Source organism: Carcharhinus amblyrhynchos, chromosome 1 (genome assembly GCF_965287045.1).
Source record: "Carcharhinus amblyrhynchos chromosome 1, sCarAmb.v2.hapA, whole genome shotgun sequence".
NCBI lineage: Eukaryota > Metazoa > Chordata > Chondrichthyes > Carcharhiniformes > Carcharhinidae > Carcharhinus > Carcharhinus amblyrhynchos.
The window spans coordinates 67,644,293-67,663,339 of record NC_137324.1 but is presented as its reverse complement, the minus strand read 5'-3'; the positions used below and the strand labels follow the sequence as shown (position 1 = coordinate 67,663,339).

Below are 19,047 nucleotides of genomic sequence, written 5' to 3'. Positions count from 1 at the left end.
TGTGTGTGTGTGGGTGGGTGGGTGGGTGGGTGGGTGGGTGGGGGCGGGTGGGGGGGGGCGGCGGTATGTGGCGGTGCGGGGGAAGTGGGGAACTTCAGGCAAAACACATATGATACCAAATGAAATCAAAACAATTTACCTGCACTGCTGACCAGCTGCCTGGCAGGAGAAAGATGAGAATTGACAGACCTAAATTAAATGATAGTTTAAATAAGGGTCAAAATTCTCCATAGAACTGAACTGTGGTTTGCCCTATTCATTAAGATGTTTTTCTCAAGTGTTGCTACAAAACAGAAATAAGCGAAAATCCTTCAAATAAAACAATGATAGTTTTCAATTAAAATAAAAAACACGTGAAAATGGAGGGGCATTGAGTAATATATCCTTGAAGATGGGATCTTGGCTGGAGTTTCCAATATTTGTTAGGACGGAGTTAGTCTGCCGTTAAATCTGTTATTGTAATCTTGGTGTGTTGACAAGCTGTTTGGGGGTCCATCACTCTGAAAAATAGCAGACACTCATCTAATATTCTTCTACCTCAGTGGTTTCATCAGATTAAGCATCAGGGATTTAATTTAACAGTTTCAGCTTTATTAGGCTGTCATGAGAACAGCCCAGCTTTGATAACAGTAGCTGCTCCAATTATGGCTGGCTTTAGGAATGACAAGGATAATGATTCTTTCATACCACACTAAAGCAATAAATGGTTGTTTTGCAGTACCATTTTGAATGAATTTTTCTTTTAACTCTTTCACTAGCTGCCTTGTCAGGAAAATCCCAATCCTGCCACAAAAGGTTTATTTTTATGTCAAAAGGATAGGATTAAAATGATTTGCTTCTTTATCTTGCCATAAGGGCATCAGTCTGCAGTATGTTCCTGTTAATGGAGCGTTCTGCCTCAAATGTAATCCCCATATTCAAATCATCAATAAATGGTCTAACATCAGAGTGGGAAAGTGTTCGTCTCACAGTTGGCTTTTGACAGTGACTTGTGACATTTGTATTCAGGTCCTGCTTTTCCATGTGGCTAAAGGGCTTCCAATTTCATTTCACAGCCAGAAGCCTGCAGAAACACCAATTAACTTGCAGATCCCATTTGCTGACAAAAAAAAAATCAACCTCATTGCAATGCCTGGTATCTAGCAGTGCTCAGCATTTAATTCCAAAGCAGAGCCTTGAAGCAATGTGATCCTGTCACTAGCGCATAGAGTTAAACTAGCTGTTCGGCTTACATGGAAAACCTATTCACTTTCTGTGGTCCACATGTCACCTTTTGTTATTGCACAGAATCATAACACTAGTCACAAAGCAGCAACTTTATCTAGCCTCAAGTCACTAGCTGGCACTGAAAAGGTTGACTTGATTTCCAAGCTATGGACCACATACATATAGACCAGAAAGCACTGAGCTTTAAGGGATCAACAGACATAGCCACCCTAGGCAGGAACCTATTCAATTCACAACAGAAGATTTCAATGCACTTTGCACCAGGATTAAGGTCAATAGCCACTTTATCCTTTCACAGATTTTGCCCAACTGACCTTAGAACAATTATCGAGGGGAAACATTACAACAAGATTGCAATTGCTATTAAATCATTCTAGTAGCATTTTACTTCTGGGAAAAGTAATGCTCTTGCACATAATTACTGAGCTCTCTTCACTGTCATTTGTATGAAGAATTTCTTCACTTCACCCCTGACTGCTTCATAATTCAAAGTTATATCCTCTTCTCTTTTCCTTTCTTCTATAGAAAGTGCCACTCCTCAGTTTTTCGGGTGGCGTGTTCCCACACCTTTCTTAATGCTAAACTGCAAGGATCTAGGAGACACACGAGAGCAGCTGTGGGTGAGACAAACCTCAAATCATGTTGCAGAGCGCTTTTTCCAATTGCCTATCACAATCCTGAGCTCGGAGTATTGAGAATCTCGGCTACAAACACAAACTTAACATCTTATGGTGCAATGCAACGTGTTGAACTTCACCACACTAATTGACATCTGAATGTTTTTTTAAAAATACTATAACTGTTCAGAAATAATCAATCCATGGTATCCAGTCCAAAGATGTGCAGGTTAGGTAGATTGGCCATGCTAAATTGCCCCTTAGTGTCAGGGGCACTAGCAAGGGTAAATACATGGGCTGGGTGGGATTGTGGCTGGTGGAGACTTGATCGGCCGAATGGTCTCCTTCTCTGTGGGGATTCTACGATCTTCCAACTTGTCAAAATCTCAAATATAAAAAGTACATCTGCTGTGCTGCAAAGGCTGGGAATTAAATATTGTATGGAGCAAAACATGTTAACAGGCTCAAAATAACAGAGCAGAGATGATACTGTAGTAAGCTTCTTAGAGATTTTTATTGCTCAAATATGCTTGAAAGTATGAATGCATACCAAAATAAACAGCCTTACTCCACAAAATTATTGAGATTTAGACTAACCTCACTCCTAGAATACAATAGAATCTTCGTTCTATTTATAAACCTGCATTATTAATTCAGCAGTCATAACGAGTATATGGTGGGCGTCTTTATTCCTCGATACAAGTTTCATTCAACATTCAAAAAGGGAAAACAGGCAATCATACTCATTAGAAAACCAGTGATTTTTGAGTAGTAAAGATTTGATTTAGGCTTTGGTCTCCCAGGTCTCAACAGATAATAAAAAGGTATTGTGGACTAAACAAGCCTGGCCCTTATTTGACGTCATTTCAACATTTAACAACTACATTGGGTGCCTCTTCCACTCTTCAAATGAGGCATTGAAGAGGAGGTTTCTCTAGCTATAAAAAAATCCCAGGGAACTATTTGAAGAGGAGCATTGGCCAACACCAAAACAAATTAACCAGTCATTCACTCATCCTGATATTGTGCGATGTGGGCACACAAAATGTGAGAACTTGCTGGTTGCTGCCATAATGGGTCCTGCGACTCAAAAAAGCACAACTGCAAAGTTTGCAAGAGAAAAGGCTGCATAATATTTTGCCTAAATATATAATTATTTTCCTTTCCTTGCATCAAGTCCAAACTGCGTTGTTCATAGAATCCCTTCAGTGCAGAAGGCCATTCAGCCCGTTGAGTCTGCACCAACTCAGATGGAACATCTTAATCAGGCCCTGTCCCCCAGCCTATCCCAGTAGCCCCACACATTTAGCATGGCCAATCCACCTAATTGACATCTTTGGACTGGGGGAGGAAACGGGGACACCAGGAAGAAATCATCACAAACACGGAAAATGTGCAAAAATCTGCAGACATTGAACTGGGTCCCTGCCACTGAGGTAGCAGTGCTAACCACTGTGCCCTCCTATAACAGTTACATTATTGCACAATATAGCTGTAGCATTCCTTCCACTTTAGGTCCACATTTTCTCAAATGCATTAAACCGAGCTTTTACAATTCTAGCAGTAAGTTGTTGTTGTTGTTGAAGCTTTTTTTTAAAATCAAGTTTTATCCAGGAATGTCAATTTTCCCACTGAGCAGCAAGACCTTAAAAACACTAGCAAACTCACTAACAACTCATCAGCCATTAAAAAACTGACTTGAGCCATGTGTAATACATATGCACGCTTCACTTTACAGCCTTTCTAACCATCTGTTTATTACTGATGTAATACTGTATACTTCTATTCTCATCCAGATTCAATCCCATAACTATCTCCTCTAAAAACAGTGAATTTTGCTGTTGCTTGCAGAAAAAAGTGTTCATTTGAAAGTGGTTAGTAAAAAACTTTTAAGTTTTACATAATTCTTACCCTGGATTCCCATATCAATATGGGCCCAGATCAACAGGTCTCCAGATTGTCAGAAAACGAGGGTACAGTTGTAGTGGTGTCAGGACCCTATGGAAGGCCTGATACAGATCTACATGGGAATTGTCCCACGTAGATCAGTGTGTCAGGTCTTTGCAAGGACCCTCCACAAAATTCTCTGACTCTGGAGCTGTCCGAAGTCTCTGGCACAAACTCAATTTGATCGCCCACATTAGTTATTCAGAAATGTTAGACAGAAAAGTCCTAACCTAACTCCTGAGTAACTCCACAAGTGACCCTCTAAAGATTCACACTGACCCACCAACTACCACTCCTTGACTACACCTCAACTACCCACCAACACACCCACCTGTTCACCTTCAACATGACTACAAGTTAGCTAGAGTGTAAAACAGGGGGTATTGTCCTGTCATCCCCCACCTCCACTCCCATTCCCCTCAAAGCAGCTGCACTTCAGAGTCCCCAGATGGACACATTACCAGAAATACAGGGTAAAGATAGCTCCGAAGACAGGGCAAGAAAAATGGAGCAGCACTGAGTTGGGAAAAGTTTGAGCGAAGTAGCGATTGGATGGTAACTGCTGCTCCTCAGAAGTTCCAGGCCATGAAATTCAATGCAGTGAGGAACTCAAGATGCTGAGGACAACATTTGTCACTGGAAGGACACATTGCACTGCAGTTCCAATGTGACGCACCAAACCCCACCAGCAATCATCCATCCTGCAGGAACGAGCAGGTCATGTACATTCCTCCCAGCAACTAATCATCCAATAGCATGAGCAGATCACTAGGAACTGGCTGGCAGCCTTTCCAGTTTTATTGGATGCTGCAAGGGAAGGGAATACCAATGGTAAGTAACAAAAAACAAGAAAAAGAAATATATTTAGCAAGTGGGGTTTTACTTTAAGAGACACACCATTATTGAGAGTTATTTAGACAGGCACACCAAAGGTTTTGCCCAGGAACAAGAATCTTTGATCATTTCCTTCAGCGTGTCAGTGTCAACGAACCCATATATTAAATAGTTTAAGAATTGTAAAGGAGTTTTACCAAGACCAGAACAGAAAAGAACTGGTCAAGAAGCAATCATTCAATGAGTTCTTTACCTTTTAGAGCAGGTGTGGACAAATTTTCAAATGTCAAAAAGCTACAAAAATAAATTCTGTACCATTTAGATCTTTTTAGTTTTTGCAATGTAGGAATCTCTCCATCTGTTCAATGCCTTGGAACAGTTTCCTCAACTGGGGGATCATCTACAACTGGTTAAATGGCATTTAAATGTTAATGCTGTTTTTAAAGATGGGACATTAAAACCAAGGCCTCATCTGCCCCCAGTGAGAGGTGCACCTTAAAAAGATCCAAGTGCCATCCCTAATGATCTACCAACAAAATCAAAACACCTAAAAAGATGGGACTAAATAAGATACAGAACTCATCACCAGGTACCCACATTTGATGGGAAACAACTGCAGGATGCAGTGTCCGAATGGCAGACTGGGGGGGTCCAGTGCTCCAGGCAGGCTTGGAGGCCCTCCCCCAGTGGCTTGCTTTTGTGTAACAATGCAGAGTATTGCACAGAGTGCTCTTCCCCTTGTCTGTGGGTGTATTGCTTGACAAGCAGATTTCTAACAAACATCATTTGCCTTCTGAATTTGACCAATGCTTGTCCTTGCTGCTTTCTTTGCAGATCGTTTGGATCTCTAGCTGTTAATTTAAAATCATTCTCTGTTCAAGATGGGAAAGGAACAGTGACCTCCCAACAGAAAGGGTGTGAGGTATTTATTGATCATCAAGCTAGGCTGATGATTTGATTATCTACAGACAATGGAAAAACCATATCAAAGCCAGCTCATTAGAACCGTAACCACCTCTAGGACAAAATTTTAATGCTGTTCCCGACAACTGAACAGGATGCGGACGGGCTCACACACTCACTTTGTGCTGCCTCACACAGGATCCCAACTAAAATTTTAAATGCTGGCAGCGTGACAGGGAGACACATGCAATCACCCAGTGGGAGCAGCTTTTCATTGGTGAAACTCACCATCAGCTAACAATGCATTAGGTATGGGTGGGCCATAAAAGAGTCGCCTGGACAGAAGCTCCATCACAGCCACAACTTTACTGCTCCATTCCATTGCAATTAACATAAAATTTATAAGCACATCATCATGGGTGTTTTGCAAAATAAAATTTCACATTACACTGGTTTCACCTGATGTGACTAGCTTAGGCAGAACGCTAAGTGCGCTGGAACACATCATGGTTAACACACACTGATGGTTACTTGGGAACTGGGGACATTTTCTTTACCCTGGAAGAAGTAAGTTTTTTTTTGTTCACCCTTTGTTAAATGTTCAGGTTAGTGCCCAGTGTTGTACTCACTACTGAACTTCTCCTCCCCTCAGTGCATTGTGAAGGACATTATCTGACAGCAATCCCACTGGGGATAATTAAAATGCTTCAGGTAAACTCAAAGTCTTGTAAGGACTCTGCTAGTCAACACTCTGCATTGGACACACATTTGGACAGCAAAAGACACTGCCCTTTAGGCCTTTCATTCTCTTATCTTGATAGACTGTCCACACCACACTCAGGACACCAGGCCCGTCCCAATTAACTCCTTTATGGCCCTTACCCCTATTGTTCCTTGGTCTCCTCACCCCCCCTGGCCCCACTCTACTTCCACTGACTCTCCCTTGCCACCCTCCCATGGAAACTGCCATTCTCCTCCATCCCTTCCCTTGCGTCAGAGCTCAACAAGGAAAACCGCTGGCCTCCATCACAACTGCACAAAGCAGACTATTGCAAGCCAAGGTGAACTGGGTGCCACAAGATTGTGCGCTGCTGACTTTATCCCAAAGGTAGGACGCAAACACGTAGGTAACAAGCGTTTATGGCAGACAAATACATTACAAGTAGGATCTCACTATGGAAAGATGCAAGGCTTGACCCATTACAATCACATCACTGAATCCATCTCCAAATTTGAACCTGCCTTTTGAAAAGTGAAATTTCAGCTCCGACAGAATCTCCTCTTTTGCAGGCCCCCAGAAAATCCGCCCCCATTGTCTTGGAGTTTTTCTCTCAAAATTTGTATGCATACACTTTGTCTTAAAAGCCCAATAAATTTGAAAAATTGACAATACATTACAAAACATAATAAATGCATAGCTGAAAAATATTAAAACTGTGGTAAAAAGTACAAGGAGCTGCAATAAAACTTGAAACCTCCAACCAGAGATAATCATGTTTGAACTCTAACATTGGAAAAATTAGAGATTAACCAAAGAATTAAATTGCATAACAGCAGTCACTTTTGCATTAAAATAGCTTCAATGAAATAGTATTTCAAAGGGTAATTACTTGAATCCTCATTTTACCCCCTCCAACGGGTGGCACAGTTGTTAGCACTGCTGCCTCAGTGCCAGGGATGGGGTTCGATCCTAGCCTTGGGTAACTGTGTGGGTAGAGTTTGCATGCTCCCCGCATGTCTGACTAGGTTCCCTTTGGGTGCTCTGGTTTCCTCCCGCAGTCCAAAGATGTGTGGGTTAGGTTGACTGGCCATGCTAAATTACCCCTTGGTGTCAGGAGGGCAAGCAAGGATAAAATATGTGGGGTTACAGGGTAGGGCCTGGGTGGGATTGTGGTCGGTGCAGACTCGATAGGCCAAATTGCCTCCTTCTGCACTATAGGAATTCTATTCTGTGATTCCAAACTCTCAATTTTGGTGATCAGCTAGGAAGGGATCAAGTGCAAAGCTAGATCAACACAAGAAAGATTTTCTTCCCTCTATCCACTATTAGGTAGGAACACGAGAACAGGGGAGGATTATTAGCAGAACAAGCTTGAAAGCCCATTCAGTTGGATCATGGCTGACTTTCTCCATTTAATCCAATTCCCTTGATATCCTTACCTAACAAAAATCTATTCATCTCAGTCTTAAAGATTCCAATTCACCCACAAACCATAACCTGAAGGGGAAGACCATTTCAGATTTCCACTATCATTTATGCTTCCCAGTGTCATTCTGAAATCACCCAGATCTAAATTTTGAGATTCCACCCTTTGTTCCTGATGGCTCCACCACATGTTCCCAATCTCAATCCTGTAATCATATAACACCTCAAATTAGCTGACCTCTGAACCAGTCAGATCAAGCTTATCGAACTTGTCCTGATGCTTTAATTCTTTTCATAGCCAGGAATTATTCTGGTGAAAATGCACTGTACTCCTATCTAGGCTACTCAACTCCACTTTAAATTAAAATTACCCAACACTGAATGTGGTTCACTAACCATCTGAGTGAAGCAAAAGCATGACTATCAGACAGCTGCAATTCTTTTATAAATCACAGAATTCCTAGTGCAGAAAGCCGCCATTTGTCCTATCAAGCCTGCACCAACAACCATCCCATCACTCCACACATTTACCCTGCCAGTCCCCTGACAAGGGGCAATTTAGCATGGCCATTCAACCTAACCGGCACACCTTTGGACTGGGGGAGGAAACTCTTGCAGACAGGGGGAGAACATGCAACTCCACACAGACAGACACCCACCCAAGACTGGAATCAAACCCGCATCCCTGGCACGATGAGGCAGCAGTGCTAACCACTGCCGACCTTGAACCTGATACTTGTTGCATCAGAACACGGATTTTAAAAAGGACGCGAACAAAAAGGTATCCTAGATTAGGAATGTATTTCAGGTTTGAAGGAGATCCCAAGTTCCCAAAAATCTTTGGGGACAGGCCAACACCTTAAACAATTGCACTTTTCAGAACTTTCTGCTTTTACTTCGCATTTCAAGAACTTGCGCATTATTTTCAACTCTTTCTTATAATTTACCTTAAAAGATCCAGACCCATAACCCTAGGTCATAGATTTTCCAACATTCACAGTAAGCATCACTGTACAATACTTGCTGACAAGCTGATTTAGTATAAAAGGTGGAGAAGAGTTTTAAATTTAACCATGTTTAAACAAATCTTTGCACATTTAACCCCTTGAGGACCACAGTAAATTTTAGCTGAAAGTATTTGAATGCAACAAGCCAGATTCCTCCCCCACCCTCCCCAAAGAATGCTTGTTTCTGCACTTGCACTCTCTATGGTATCAATACTTCCCTTTACAAACAGCTTTCAGAATTCACATCCCACATTGTGGCCATTAGACAGCAAAAGATATATAAAGATTGCTGCAACTGTACATCAGGGGGTTAACTGAAAGCTTAATGTTATCTAGTTTTGAGGCAGAACAAAGACTTTCAAACTCAATAGACCCAAATTTTAACTATTAGGATATTTATCATATTTTCCAAAATGGCAGAAAGTACAATGGTTAAAAAATCCCCATACCTCCACTACACAATCCCTTTTACAATTTAAGTAACGACTTTCCTCCAACACAACTTTTACTTACCCAGTTCATCCCAGAGCTGTCTATACTTGTCAGTCATTGCTGTTCCTTGTTGCCTCCACAGAGAAAGACGGGGGTCAGCCATAAACTGTTCCGTTATTAATGTTAACATCCGAGCACCGTTTGAATCTCTCATCTTCAACATCTCCCGCACCTGCCAAATTATTAAAACAGGAGCTGCAGCCATCACGAACCATTTATTCATTCTCTACTAAAGTACGCACTTGGAGGTTCTGGTCTCTCCATCAGTAATCATAGCAAAGACACTTTCCTGCATGAGCTGCTAGGAACAGTTTCAAGAACACAAGAACCCTTACCTACATCAATGTCCTTCTCCAATACCATTTTAGTGGCCAAAATCACTTCAAATGAACGCCAAAACAAACCATGATCTTAGTCCAGTTATTCCCTCAATAACATTAGTCACAAATAACATTGGCTTCTCTATCAGTTTCACCTTGTACAGCTGTTATTGGGATATTACTACCTTGGGCATGGGTGCTTTCCCACCTCAATACTGTTTCTTTTAATTTAGATTATTGATTGCCAAGGCCATCAGATGCAAAGTAGCACTAAACCCTAGCCCTAAAGTAGCACTTTAGCATGAAAAAATACTTAGATAGGCTAAAAACTTCTGGTAATAAAAACAGCTGCCTGTACTATATCAGGAAAAACATTGAAATTTATAAGAACACCCAAACTACCGTGTACATATTTCTGGGTACTTGTTTAAAAGGACTGGGAAAAGGGGAGTAAAAGGAGTCAGCCAATTGAACATTCACCATTCCTGGCTTTCAATCACTGTCCACTGTCTGAAAGTGGAATGCTAAAGCATTGAAAGTGAGATGAGCATTTATGATACAGAAAATTTTAGATGAATTGTGTTTTGACGGGTTGAGGGAGAAAATTGCCAAGACCTCAGAATTCATGTTTGTGGGTTCCACCAGGAAAATTGGGAGTGGCCAACTTGGTACAAGTTTTTATAAGGGACACTTAACTAATCCTGATATTTACATGCCAGTTAGCTTAGCATCCACCATTGAAAAAAAAAGGACATCTTCCATTTAGGATAAAATTACCACAGAGAGAGAGAGTAGGCCCCTCAACAACAGGAATATTTTGAGGAACTATCAGATAAGATAGGTTGGTTGGTTGGGGGGGGGGGGGGGGGAGGGGGGGGGAAAATGGGGATGGGGATGGGGATGGGGATGGGGATGAGGATGAGGATGAGGATGAGGAGAAAGAAGGGGACAACGTGGTGGAAGCAGTGCACACAAACTTCATGAGAACCTTTGATTTGCAAGCTTTCATGTGCTACCTTGAGAAGGTCAAGTGGTATGGAGGAAGGGGAGAAGAACAAAACTGGATTAAAACTTGGCTACAGAGGCAAACAGTTGAGGACATTTTATTTTAAGAACATAAGAAATAGGAGCAGGCGTAGGCCATCTAGCCCTTCAAGCCTGCCCCACCATTCAATAAGATCATGGCTGATCTGTCATGGCTCAGTTCCACATTCCCGCCCTCTCCCCATAACCCTTAATCCCCTCTCTTATCAAAAACCCATCAACCCGCATCTTAAAAATATTTAGCGAGGCAGCCTCCACCACTTCAACGGGCAGAGAATTCCAGAGATTCATCACCCTTTGAGTGAAGAAGTTCCTCCTCAACTCCGTTCTAAACCGCACCCCCTTTATCTTGAGGCTGTGCCCCCTAGTCCTACTGTCTTTTTTGAGTGGGAAGAGTCTCTCCACCTCTATCCTATCCATCCCATTCATCATCTTATACGTTTCAATGAGATCTCCCCTCATTCTTCTAAACTCTAACGAGTACAAGCCTAGTTTATTCAGCCTCTCCTCATAGCTCAACCCCCTCAACTCCGGTATCAGCCTAGTAAACCTCCTCTGCACTCCCTCCAAGGCCAAAATATCTTTGCGCAGGTGCGGCACCCAAAACTGCACACAGTACTCCAGCTGCGGCCTCACCAATGCCCTATACAGCTGCAGCAAGACCTCCCTACTTTTATATTCAATCCCCCTCGCTATGAAGGCCAGCATCCCATTCGCCTTCCTGACCACCTGCTGCACCTGCAAGCTGGGTTTTTGCGATTTCATCTGCTCACCGCACAAAGGGTTTTGATGTAGTCCTGGACGCAGCGGTGTCAAAAGTGTGTAGATAATACCAGAACAGGAGTAATAGCTCAGTCATAAGACCAAAGGGAAGTTGATGAGATTATTGCTAAACGGTGGCAGTTGAAATCAAATCTTAAAAAAAGCAGTCAACTAATTTCAGCAGGTGTTGTGGAAGAGCTGAGCAACTTGAAGGGTACAACATAATACTAAAGGCAGTACACCTGGTAGATGAGGACATTGAAAAGTTCATAGAATTGTAGGATTTATCTCCTGAGGTACAGAATATGAAAATCTAGCCATAACTAATAAGCCTACGTCAAGCCTTAATAAAACCTGCAGTTAGAATATTGTGTGCCGTGTTGTACTATAGCAAAGTTGTAAGGTTTCAAAAGGGGATTGAGTACATATTTGCTAGGATGTTGTCTGATATGAGGAAATAAACAGAGACTTGAGAAGTTTTTTAAAATTAAAACAGAGATTAAAGAATGATATATGCATCTTTTAAAATTATGAGGGAAAGGGACAAGGTAGATAAAGACCACTTCCAGAAGTTGATGATTAAAAGGAGGCACTGTAGACAAGATAAAACAACAGATTTTGAACATTGTGAAGTTGTTTTTTCCTGACCCAAGGTCAAAATTTTCTCCAACCTCTTCCAACTGGGTGAGCCAGTTCCTCAATGTTTCCATCTCCACAGACCTTCACCGGGGGCAGCACTGGAGTGCTGCTGGCTACCTACCTGGCAGTAACACGAAGCTAATTAAGAGAGATGATTGGGTAACTAAGCTACATTTTTCTATGCCATTCCAATTTTCCTGGAGGAGTCAGGGACCCTTGCATGGCTCACCAGCTCACAGGAGGTGAGCCCATAGTGGGAGTACCCAACAGCTGCAGCTTTACACAAGACGAGTAAACGAAGTGTAGGTGCAGTCCCACCATTGCAGCAGTGCTCTCAGAGACTGCTGCCATGGAGAATCCTGGGGATTAAGAAAATCATTTGACCTCCTCCTCTGTGTGCTCCTTCTTTCACCTCTGACACTATCTGAACTGCAGCCACCATGACAGCTGCCAGCCTTCCTCCCTTGTGTGCTGGCTCCCAGTTGGCCCTCTTGCAGCCTGCTTGCTACCTCTAATTGGCCACCTCCTGTAAAACGAAGCCAGTGGACACTACAATGGGATTGGAAGCTGGAAATGTTTACAATAATGGTGTCCTAACACTGGCAGCAAGGTTCAGACTTCTAAGTTGAAGCATTGTGGAATTCATTTTCAGAATTAGTGGCTGAAGTATAAAAAAGTTAACATTTCAGATTATATTAGATAGATGGGTGAAGGCGATGGATTACAGAAACATGAAAGTAAATGTGATTAGAACCATTTCTCATCCAGACATGGACTCTTGGACCAATGGAGTTTTCTCTGCTATAAATTCTTCTTCTGAGTCAGATTAGCTGCCACGTTTCCACAGTTAATCAGCCGAACACCACTCGCCATTTAGACTTACACATGAAGGATTTCAGCTAGGCAAAATAGTAGAGGACAGCTGTTGCCTCTACTCCAGGGCTTTGAGAAGACGGAAAATATAGTGTACACCAGATATGTAAACTGATTTTAATGTGAGGTATGTTACTTTTAAAACAAATAAACAAAAGACAGCTTTTCCTACTTTCAAGGGTCTATTTTACGACCCAAAAGGTGGTCTAGTGACCACCATGGTAGTCAGGGCTCTGCCAATCAAAAAAGTATTTTAGCTTCCCTTCTACTGCAGGGACAGCCTTGGTACTTCCCTATACCAGCCTGAGACAGAGAACTTGGCATATAGGTGAGCCCAGGGAAAAACTGCATTGCTAATTTAAACTCCACTATTGCAATGTGCTGCGCAAGCACACTAGCTAAGCAATTTCCAATGCCTTACCCATGAAAGACTTGACAACGTACTAGGTTTAACAAAATGTTATAGCTGTGGAGAAGACTACTATAAAGAGCGATACAAGCACAGCATGCTTCAATTTTTGTTTAGCAATTTATAACTTTGAATTCTCCAATGGAAATAATTTTCCTCTAAAGCTAGAGATTCAAAAAGCACCGTCAAAATGTAGGAGGCAATTCAATTGATCCAAGTTCCTGGTCAACAGATATGTTCATAAAGGGATGGATTTTTAAAAAAAAAGTGAGTAGTGTTGTGCTCTAATGCTCCATTTGAACATGGCTCCCTACTCGGATTGCAATATAGGTACATTTACTTTGCAATCTTTGAATAACTTTGTAAAAAACATACAAAGAAGGAAGTTATGACATCATTTATACTGAAGAAAATGGCAAAAATGTAGACTTTGTATTCAAAAGTCATGGTATTAAGTCACAATGCGCATGGGGAAACCTGACCCAACTGAAGCTGTATCATATGATTATAATGTGCTTCGGTGTAAATGCACTGAAGGTTAAATTTATACTAAATGGGCTAATGAATCTTGAAGACAAGCCAATCCCTTCTATCACTTCCAAATAAATCAGCACTGTAAGGATTGTATTTAAAGTAGACCAAGAAATAATTTCCATGAAAAGAATAATCAGGGGTTACTTCTTATAAAACAGTCTGCAAGTGAACTTTTCAACAAAAGCTCATCTTCGTATAGTCCACAGCATCTTAAAGAAACCATACTCAGAATCTACTCATTTGGCTTATTTGAAATGCACCAATCTGTTTTTAATATAAATCCGTACTTTCACCTAACTTTACATTCAAACCCATTGATACAGTTTCAAAGTAAAATTAATTTAAAAAACATGAAAAAATAACAAATTATCAATACATCAATGAGTATAATCAACTGAATCTTAATATTTTAGAGTCAGATGATATTACTTATTTGCTTAGTCATTTCTAGTGGTTGATTTACTGGTTGTGAATTGTCAGTTTTTGGTATTGATCCGTGAGGTTCACAGGCCATGCATACACATCAGCTGCTGGGTGAGAGACAAGTTAAAAATCCATACCTTTGCAAACAACAAGTTCAGCTGTTTTCCAGATCCATGGTAACCACCCTGGGAGAGGAAGAGCTTAACCTGTTCCTGGACCTGCTCCTCATCCAAGTGCCAACAGTTTTCATCATCAATGCTGGCCCCTGCTGTTGGGTCAGGGGCACCTTCATCCAAAGAAGAAAACTTTTAAAAGTCGGGTCAAATAAAATTCAGCTTGAATGTTTAAAGGAGTAAAAGAAATATATGCGAGTAGGAGTGTAAAACATTGATCCAGAAATTCTAGTTGAGATGTGTTGGACTGTTTACCCAGACGGTCTAAAGACTGAATCCCCTACGCCTGCCCTCTGTATAAGAGGGCAATGGGTTATCGCAACTGTTATATTTTACAAATGGAAATCTTATTTTGGGACCATTTTCACCCTGCAGATCACAGCTAAAACAATCCAATTGTTCTGATGGAAAGACAAAAACACTGGGGGAGACAGAGACAGAAGGAAGGAGCAAAAATACATTGTGTTTCCGTCCCAAAAATGATTTCACATTCCCAAAAAGCAAATATGACAAAATGCCAAAAACCTCAAGAACGCTGCATGCAACTGATACAAGACCTTTAGAAAAGTGTCACATGAAGGCCTCATCCAAGCCTTGGTCTTTTTAGCTGAGCAATGGCCACCTGGAAAGAGGTCTACAGTCAGGGACTCTCGGCAATTTGCTTTTCTAAAGGCCATACAGTTAATTTGGTCATAATAAGAGCCAAGAACAAAAAAAACTGCAGGAACTGGAAGCATGGAAAGGGAGGGAAATTAAACAACCAAGAAAAATATTAAGATGGAAGAGAAAAATCAACCAGAAGGAAAAAAAAAAGAATCTTAACTGTTAAAACCTAAATGGCTACAGAAAAATAAAAGAAAATCTGATGGGGAAGAGAGAAAAAAAATGAGGAATAAGCAAGTTGGACAAATACTTTCATGTATATAAATCTCCATTATATCAGCAAACCCTCTGGCTGTGCAAACTGTTTACCACAATGACAAAACAAAGGCTACCCAAATGCTCAACCAGGCAGGTCAAATCAAAATATGTCAGCAAAGAGTTCACTAAATACAAACCATAGTGACTTTCTATAGATATATTTGGCTATACTATATTTCAGTGCCGAACCAGCCTGAAACACACACACACACACACACACACACACACACACACACACACACACACACACACACACACACACACGTTTCTCTATTGATTTAGGGTTGTCTGGTCAATACACTCGACATATCTGCTTCACTTTTAATAAATACTGAAACACAAATCTACAATTATGCACTTAAAAAGTTTATATTAATACATCAGCAAAGCAGGTTTCAGTCCAAAGGAAAAAAATCAATGCCAGGTCAACACGCTGAACCTACCGTGTACTTGATTGATTTCAGAGTTCAGGGAGAGGATTTCATCGGCTAGTTTTTGGGCAGTAGGCAGAACTTCTGTGTGATGTACTGTGATCAAATACTGAACAAATTTCTGCAATTGGTCTCGGTTCATCTGAAAAAGTGTCTCTGAAATGGGAAGATGCAACTTGACCTGATCGGGCTTCCGAATCCGGTACAGCGAGAGTGCTACAACGTGTGCGCAATAAAAGATGTCTTTGTTTCCGCAGCCACAGGTCACTGAGGTAATTTTGCAACGATCAAAACTGATAGCAACATTGCAAACAGTTTCTGGTTCCGACTGTGTGGCAGGTTCAGTCACTGTGCCACTTAAGTGAAATCCTGCAAAGGAAAGAGGAAAGCATTTATCAGCAATGAAATAAACAAATCTGTCATCTTGCCAAGCATCTTATCTTCCAGCCGGACACTGCAGCTGCATCACAACATGGGAGAAGCACATTTTGTTAAATGAAAGCATGTATGTCAACAATAGTAGCATGATCATAGAAGGGAGTGAAAAATATTGATTTGTTTTTGAGACACAGAGAAAGCTGATTATTTTAACCACACTGGAAGGAGGGAAAACTCCTAACTGTAAAAATCTTAATTTTTCAGCTATTGCTTTAACTAACCACGTAATTTGCCTAGCAAGTTAAAGCAGTCCACAGCCATGGCTGCATGTCCCTCATTTCAACTCACAGTAAAGGAAGCCAGACAGAAGCAATACACTGCAATTTGCCAACAGGGGTGGGAGATTGCCCATCTATAGCTAATAGTGGTCATCTCCCTGTGCTGCTTACCCATTGATCAAGCAAAGTTACAACCCTTACAATGCTCAAAGCACAGTAACATTACATTATTCTAAAGCAAATAGGATGCGTTAAAGGTAACCTTATAATTAGGGAACTGAGCCGAACAAAATTAAATCAGAAAGGTTTCTGTACAGTAACAAACATGACTGGTAGCTTTTAACACTTCATTTTATTTTCCTTTAGTTTTGATTAAATAGACTGCAGGGGTTAAGGAGGAGGACGGGCAGACGATAATTACGAAAAGGACAACGTAGGAAAAATAGATCAGCAAACCAAGACATTTATTTACAACTAATCTTTCAGCATTTTTTGACCACTTGCCATGGTAATTGCAAAACTGAAGATAAAATGTAGAACATTTCAAGCAAATACAGCCAAAATTTATGGAGTAGTTTTCCACCCAAGAAACAGTCAAGGTTACATTAGTTAAAAAAAGATAAACTGAAAGTTACATTATGCTCAGTATTCAAAGGATTAAATCAGCATTGATTTAAATCTGCTTTGTCATATTTAAGCTTTGTAGCAATGCTGGAATACAATAGGATCTACAGCACCAAAAGGCTCTGCAGCAAAGAGCTGCTAAGATTTAATATGTGCAACTACTGTCAAGTGAACCACCACAAATAATGGCAAAAAAACTCCAACGTCATGGCATACCATTCGAAAACAAGCCCTCATATTTCAATCAAACAAAAATTTTGCAGTTTGAAGAGTCTCCACCAAATACAAGCCAAGTAAAAAAAAGAAGCAAAATCACAATTTTTAGTTAGTCAGTAGTGACACGACACTGGGGACTAGCTTGGTCCTGCTAGATGCCATGACCTAGAGCACAAGGGGGCGTCAATAAGAACATAAGAAATAGGAGCAGGAGTAGGCCATCTAGCCCTTCGAGCCTGCCCCGCCATTCAATAAGATCATGGCTGATCTGAAGTGGCTCAGTTCCACTTTCCTGCTTTCTCCCCATAACCCTTAATTCCCTTGCCTACCAAAAACCTATCTACCCGTGTCTTAAATATATTTAGCGAGGTAGCCTCCACCACTTCAACTGGCAGAAAATTCCAGAGATTCACCTTTGAGTGAAGAAGTTCCTCCTCAAGTCCATTCTAAACTGCCCTCCACTTATCTTGAGGCTGTGCCCTCTAGTCCTGTTGTCCTTTGAGCGGGAAGAATCTCTCTACCTCTACCCTATCCATCCCCTTCATTATCTTATACGTCTCTATAAGATCCCCCCTCATCCTTCTAAACTCCAACGAGTAGAGACCCAGTCTATTTAGTCTCTCTTCATAGTCCAACCCCCTCATCTCTGGTATCAGCCGAGTGAATCTCCCCTCTGCACTCCCTCCAAGGCCAAAATATCCTTGCGCAAGTGCGGCAACCAAAACTGCACACAGTACTCCAGCTGCAGCCTCACCAGTGCCCTGTACAGTTGCAGCAAGACCTCCCTGCTTTTATATTCTATCCCCTCGCTATAAAGGCCAGCATCCCATTCACCTTCTTGATCACTTGCTGCACCTGCAGACTGGGTTTTTGCGACTCATGCACAAGGACCCCCAGGTCCCTCTGCACTGTAGCATGCTGCAGCTTTTCACCCTTTAAATAGTAATCCCAAAATAAATACCACCTATTTACACGTTTTCTCCAACTCCATCAGCATACTATGAACTCCTAGTCACTTACCTAAAACCGTAAAATACATTGTCTTTCACTTCCAGACTGCTGCTTAATTTCACCCCAGTCTGAACATCACTGTCTGCTAAATGCTGGACTTTGCAACTTCAACTCACTCCTGTTAGGCACAAGTCCAGTCACATCATGCAAGTCCTTTATTCAATTGCAAGCTATGTTAGCTAATCACAGCTGTGACAAAGCTAAGCATATTCAAATATGGATTCAGATTCCTCCTACAGTCCAAAGATGCATACGTTAGGGGAATTAGCGGGGTAAACGTGTGGGGTTACAGGGATAGGCAAGATGCTCTGTTAGAGAGTGGATGCAGACTTGATGGGCCTACAGGCCTTCTTCTGCACTATGGGGATTCTATGGATTTATTCACTGTCGCTGGGGTTAAAATCCTTCAACTTCTTCGTAGCAGCACTGCAGATTGTACCTATACCAGTGATTCAAGAAGGTAGCTGACCACGGCTTTCAAGCAACAATTGCTGGCCTTGGCAGCAACATTTACATCCCACAGAGGAATTACAAAAAAAAAGCTGTCTTTTAGCTGAGGCGTTGATTTTTTTATTTTTAAAACATAAAGGCCAGAAGCCAAGTTGTAGTTACTTCACACACATTATGTATCGAGATTGTGTGCGCATAAGTTTTATTCAATGCTTCAAAGCTGCTTGCCTGCAATGTAGTTTTTCCTTTTCAGTGATCATACCCCAGCTGAAATAATCATATGCAGGGAACAATCAAACACAACAGCCCTCCTTTGCCATTCCTTCCCAGAAACATGGATAGCAGAAGGTGAAGACGTCCCAGCTAAGGCCATCATGGACAATCTGCT

At 41.4% G+C, this 19,047-nt stretch overlaps 1 protein-coding gene across 1 annotated transcript in view; it reads right to left on the bottom strand.

Annotated features, from left to right (window-relative positions):
• Nucleotides 1-19,047, bottom strand: part of LOC145341448 (zinc finger SWIM domain-containing protein 6) — a 177,163-nt gene that overhangs the window by 41,969 nt on the left and 116,147 nt on the right. Inside the window, exons 2-4 of the mRNA XM_080186405.1 lie at nucleotides 15,715-16,071; nucleotides 14,315-14,463; nucleotides 9,195-9,345 (exon numbers count right to left, since the gene is read on the bottom strand). Of these exons, the coding sequence (XP_080042531.1) occupies nucleotides 9,195-9,345; nucleotides 14,315-14,463; nucleotides 15,715-16,071 (657 nt within the window). The remainder of the gene's footprint in view (nucleotides 1-9,194; nucleotides 9,346-14,314; nucleotides 14,464-15,714; nucleotides 16,072-19,047) is intronic.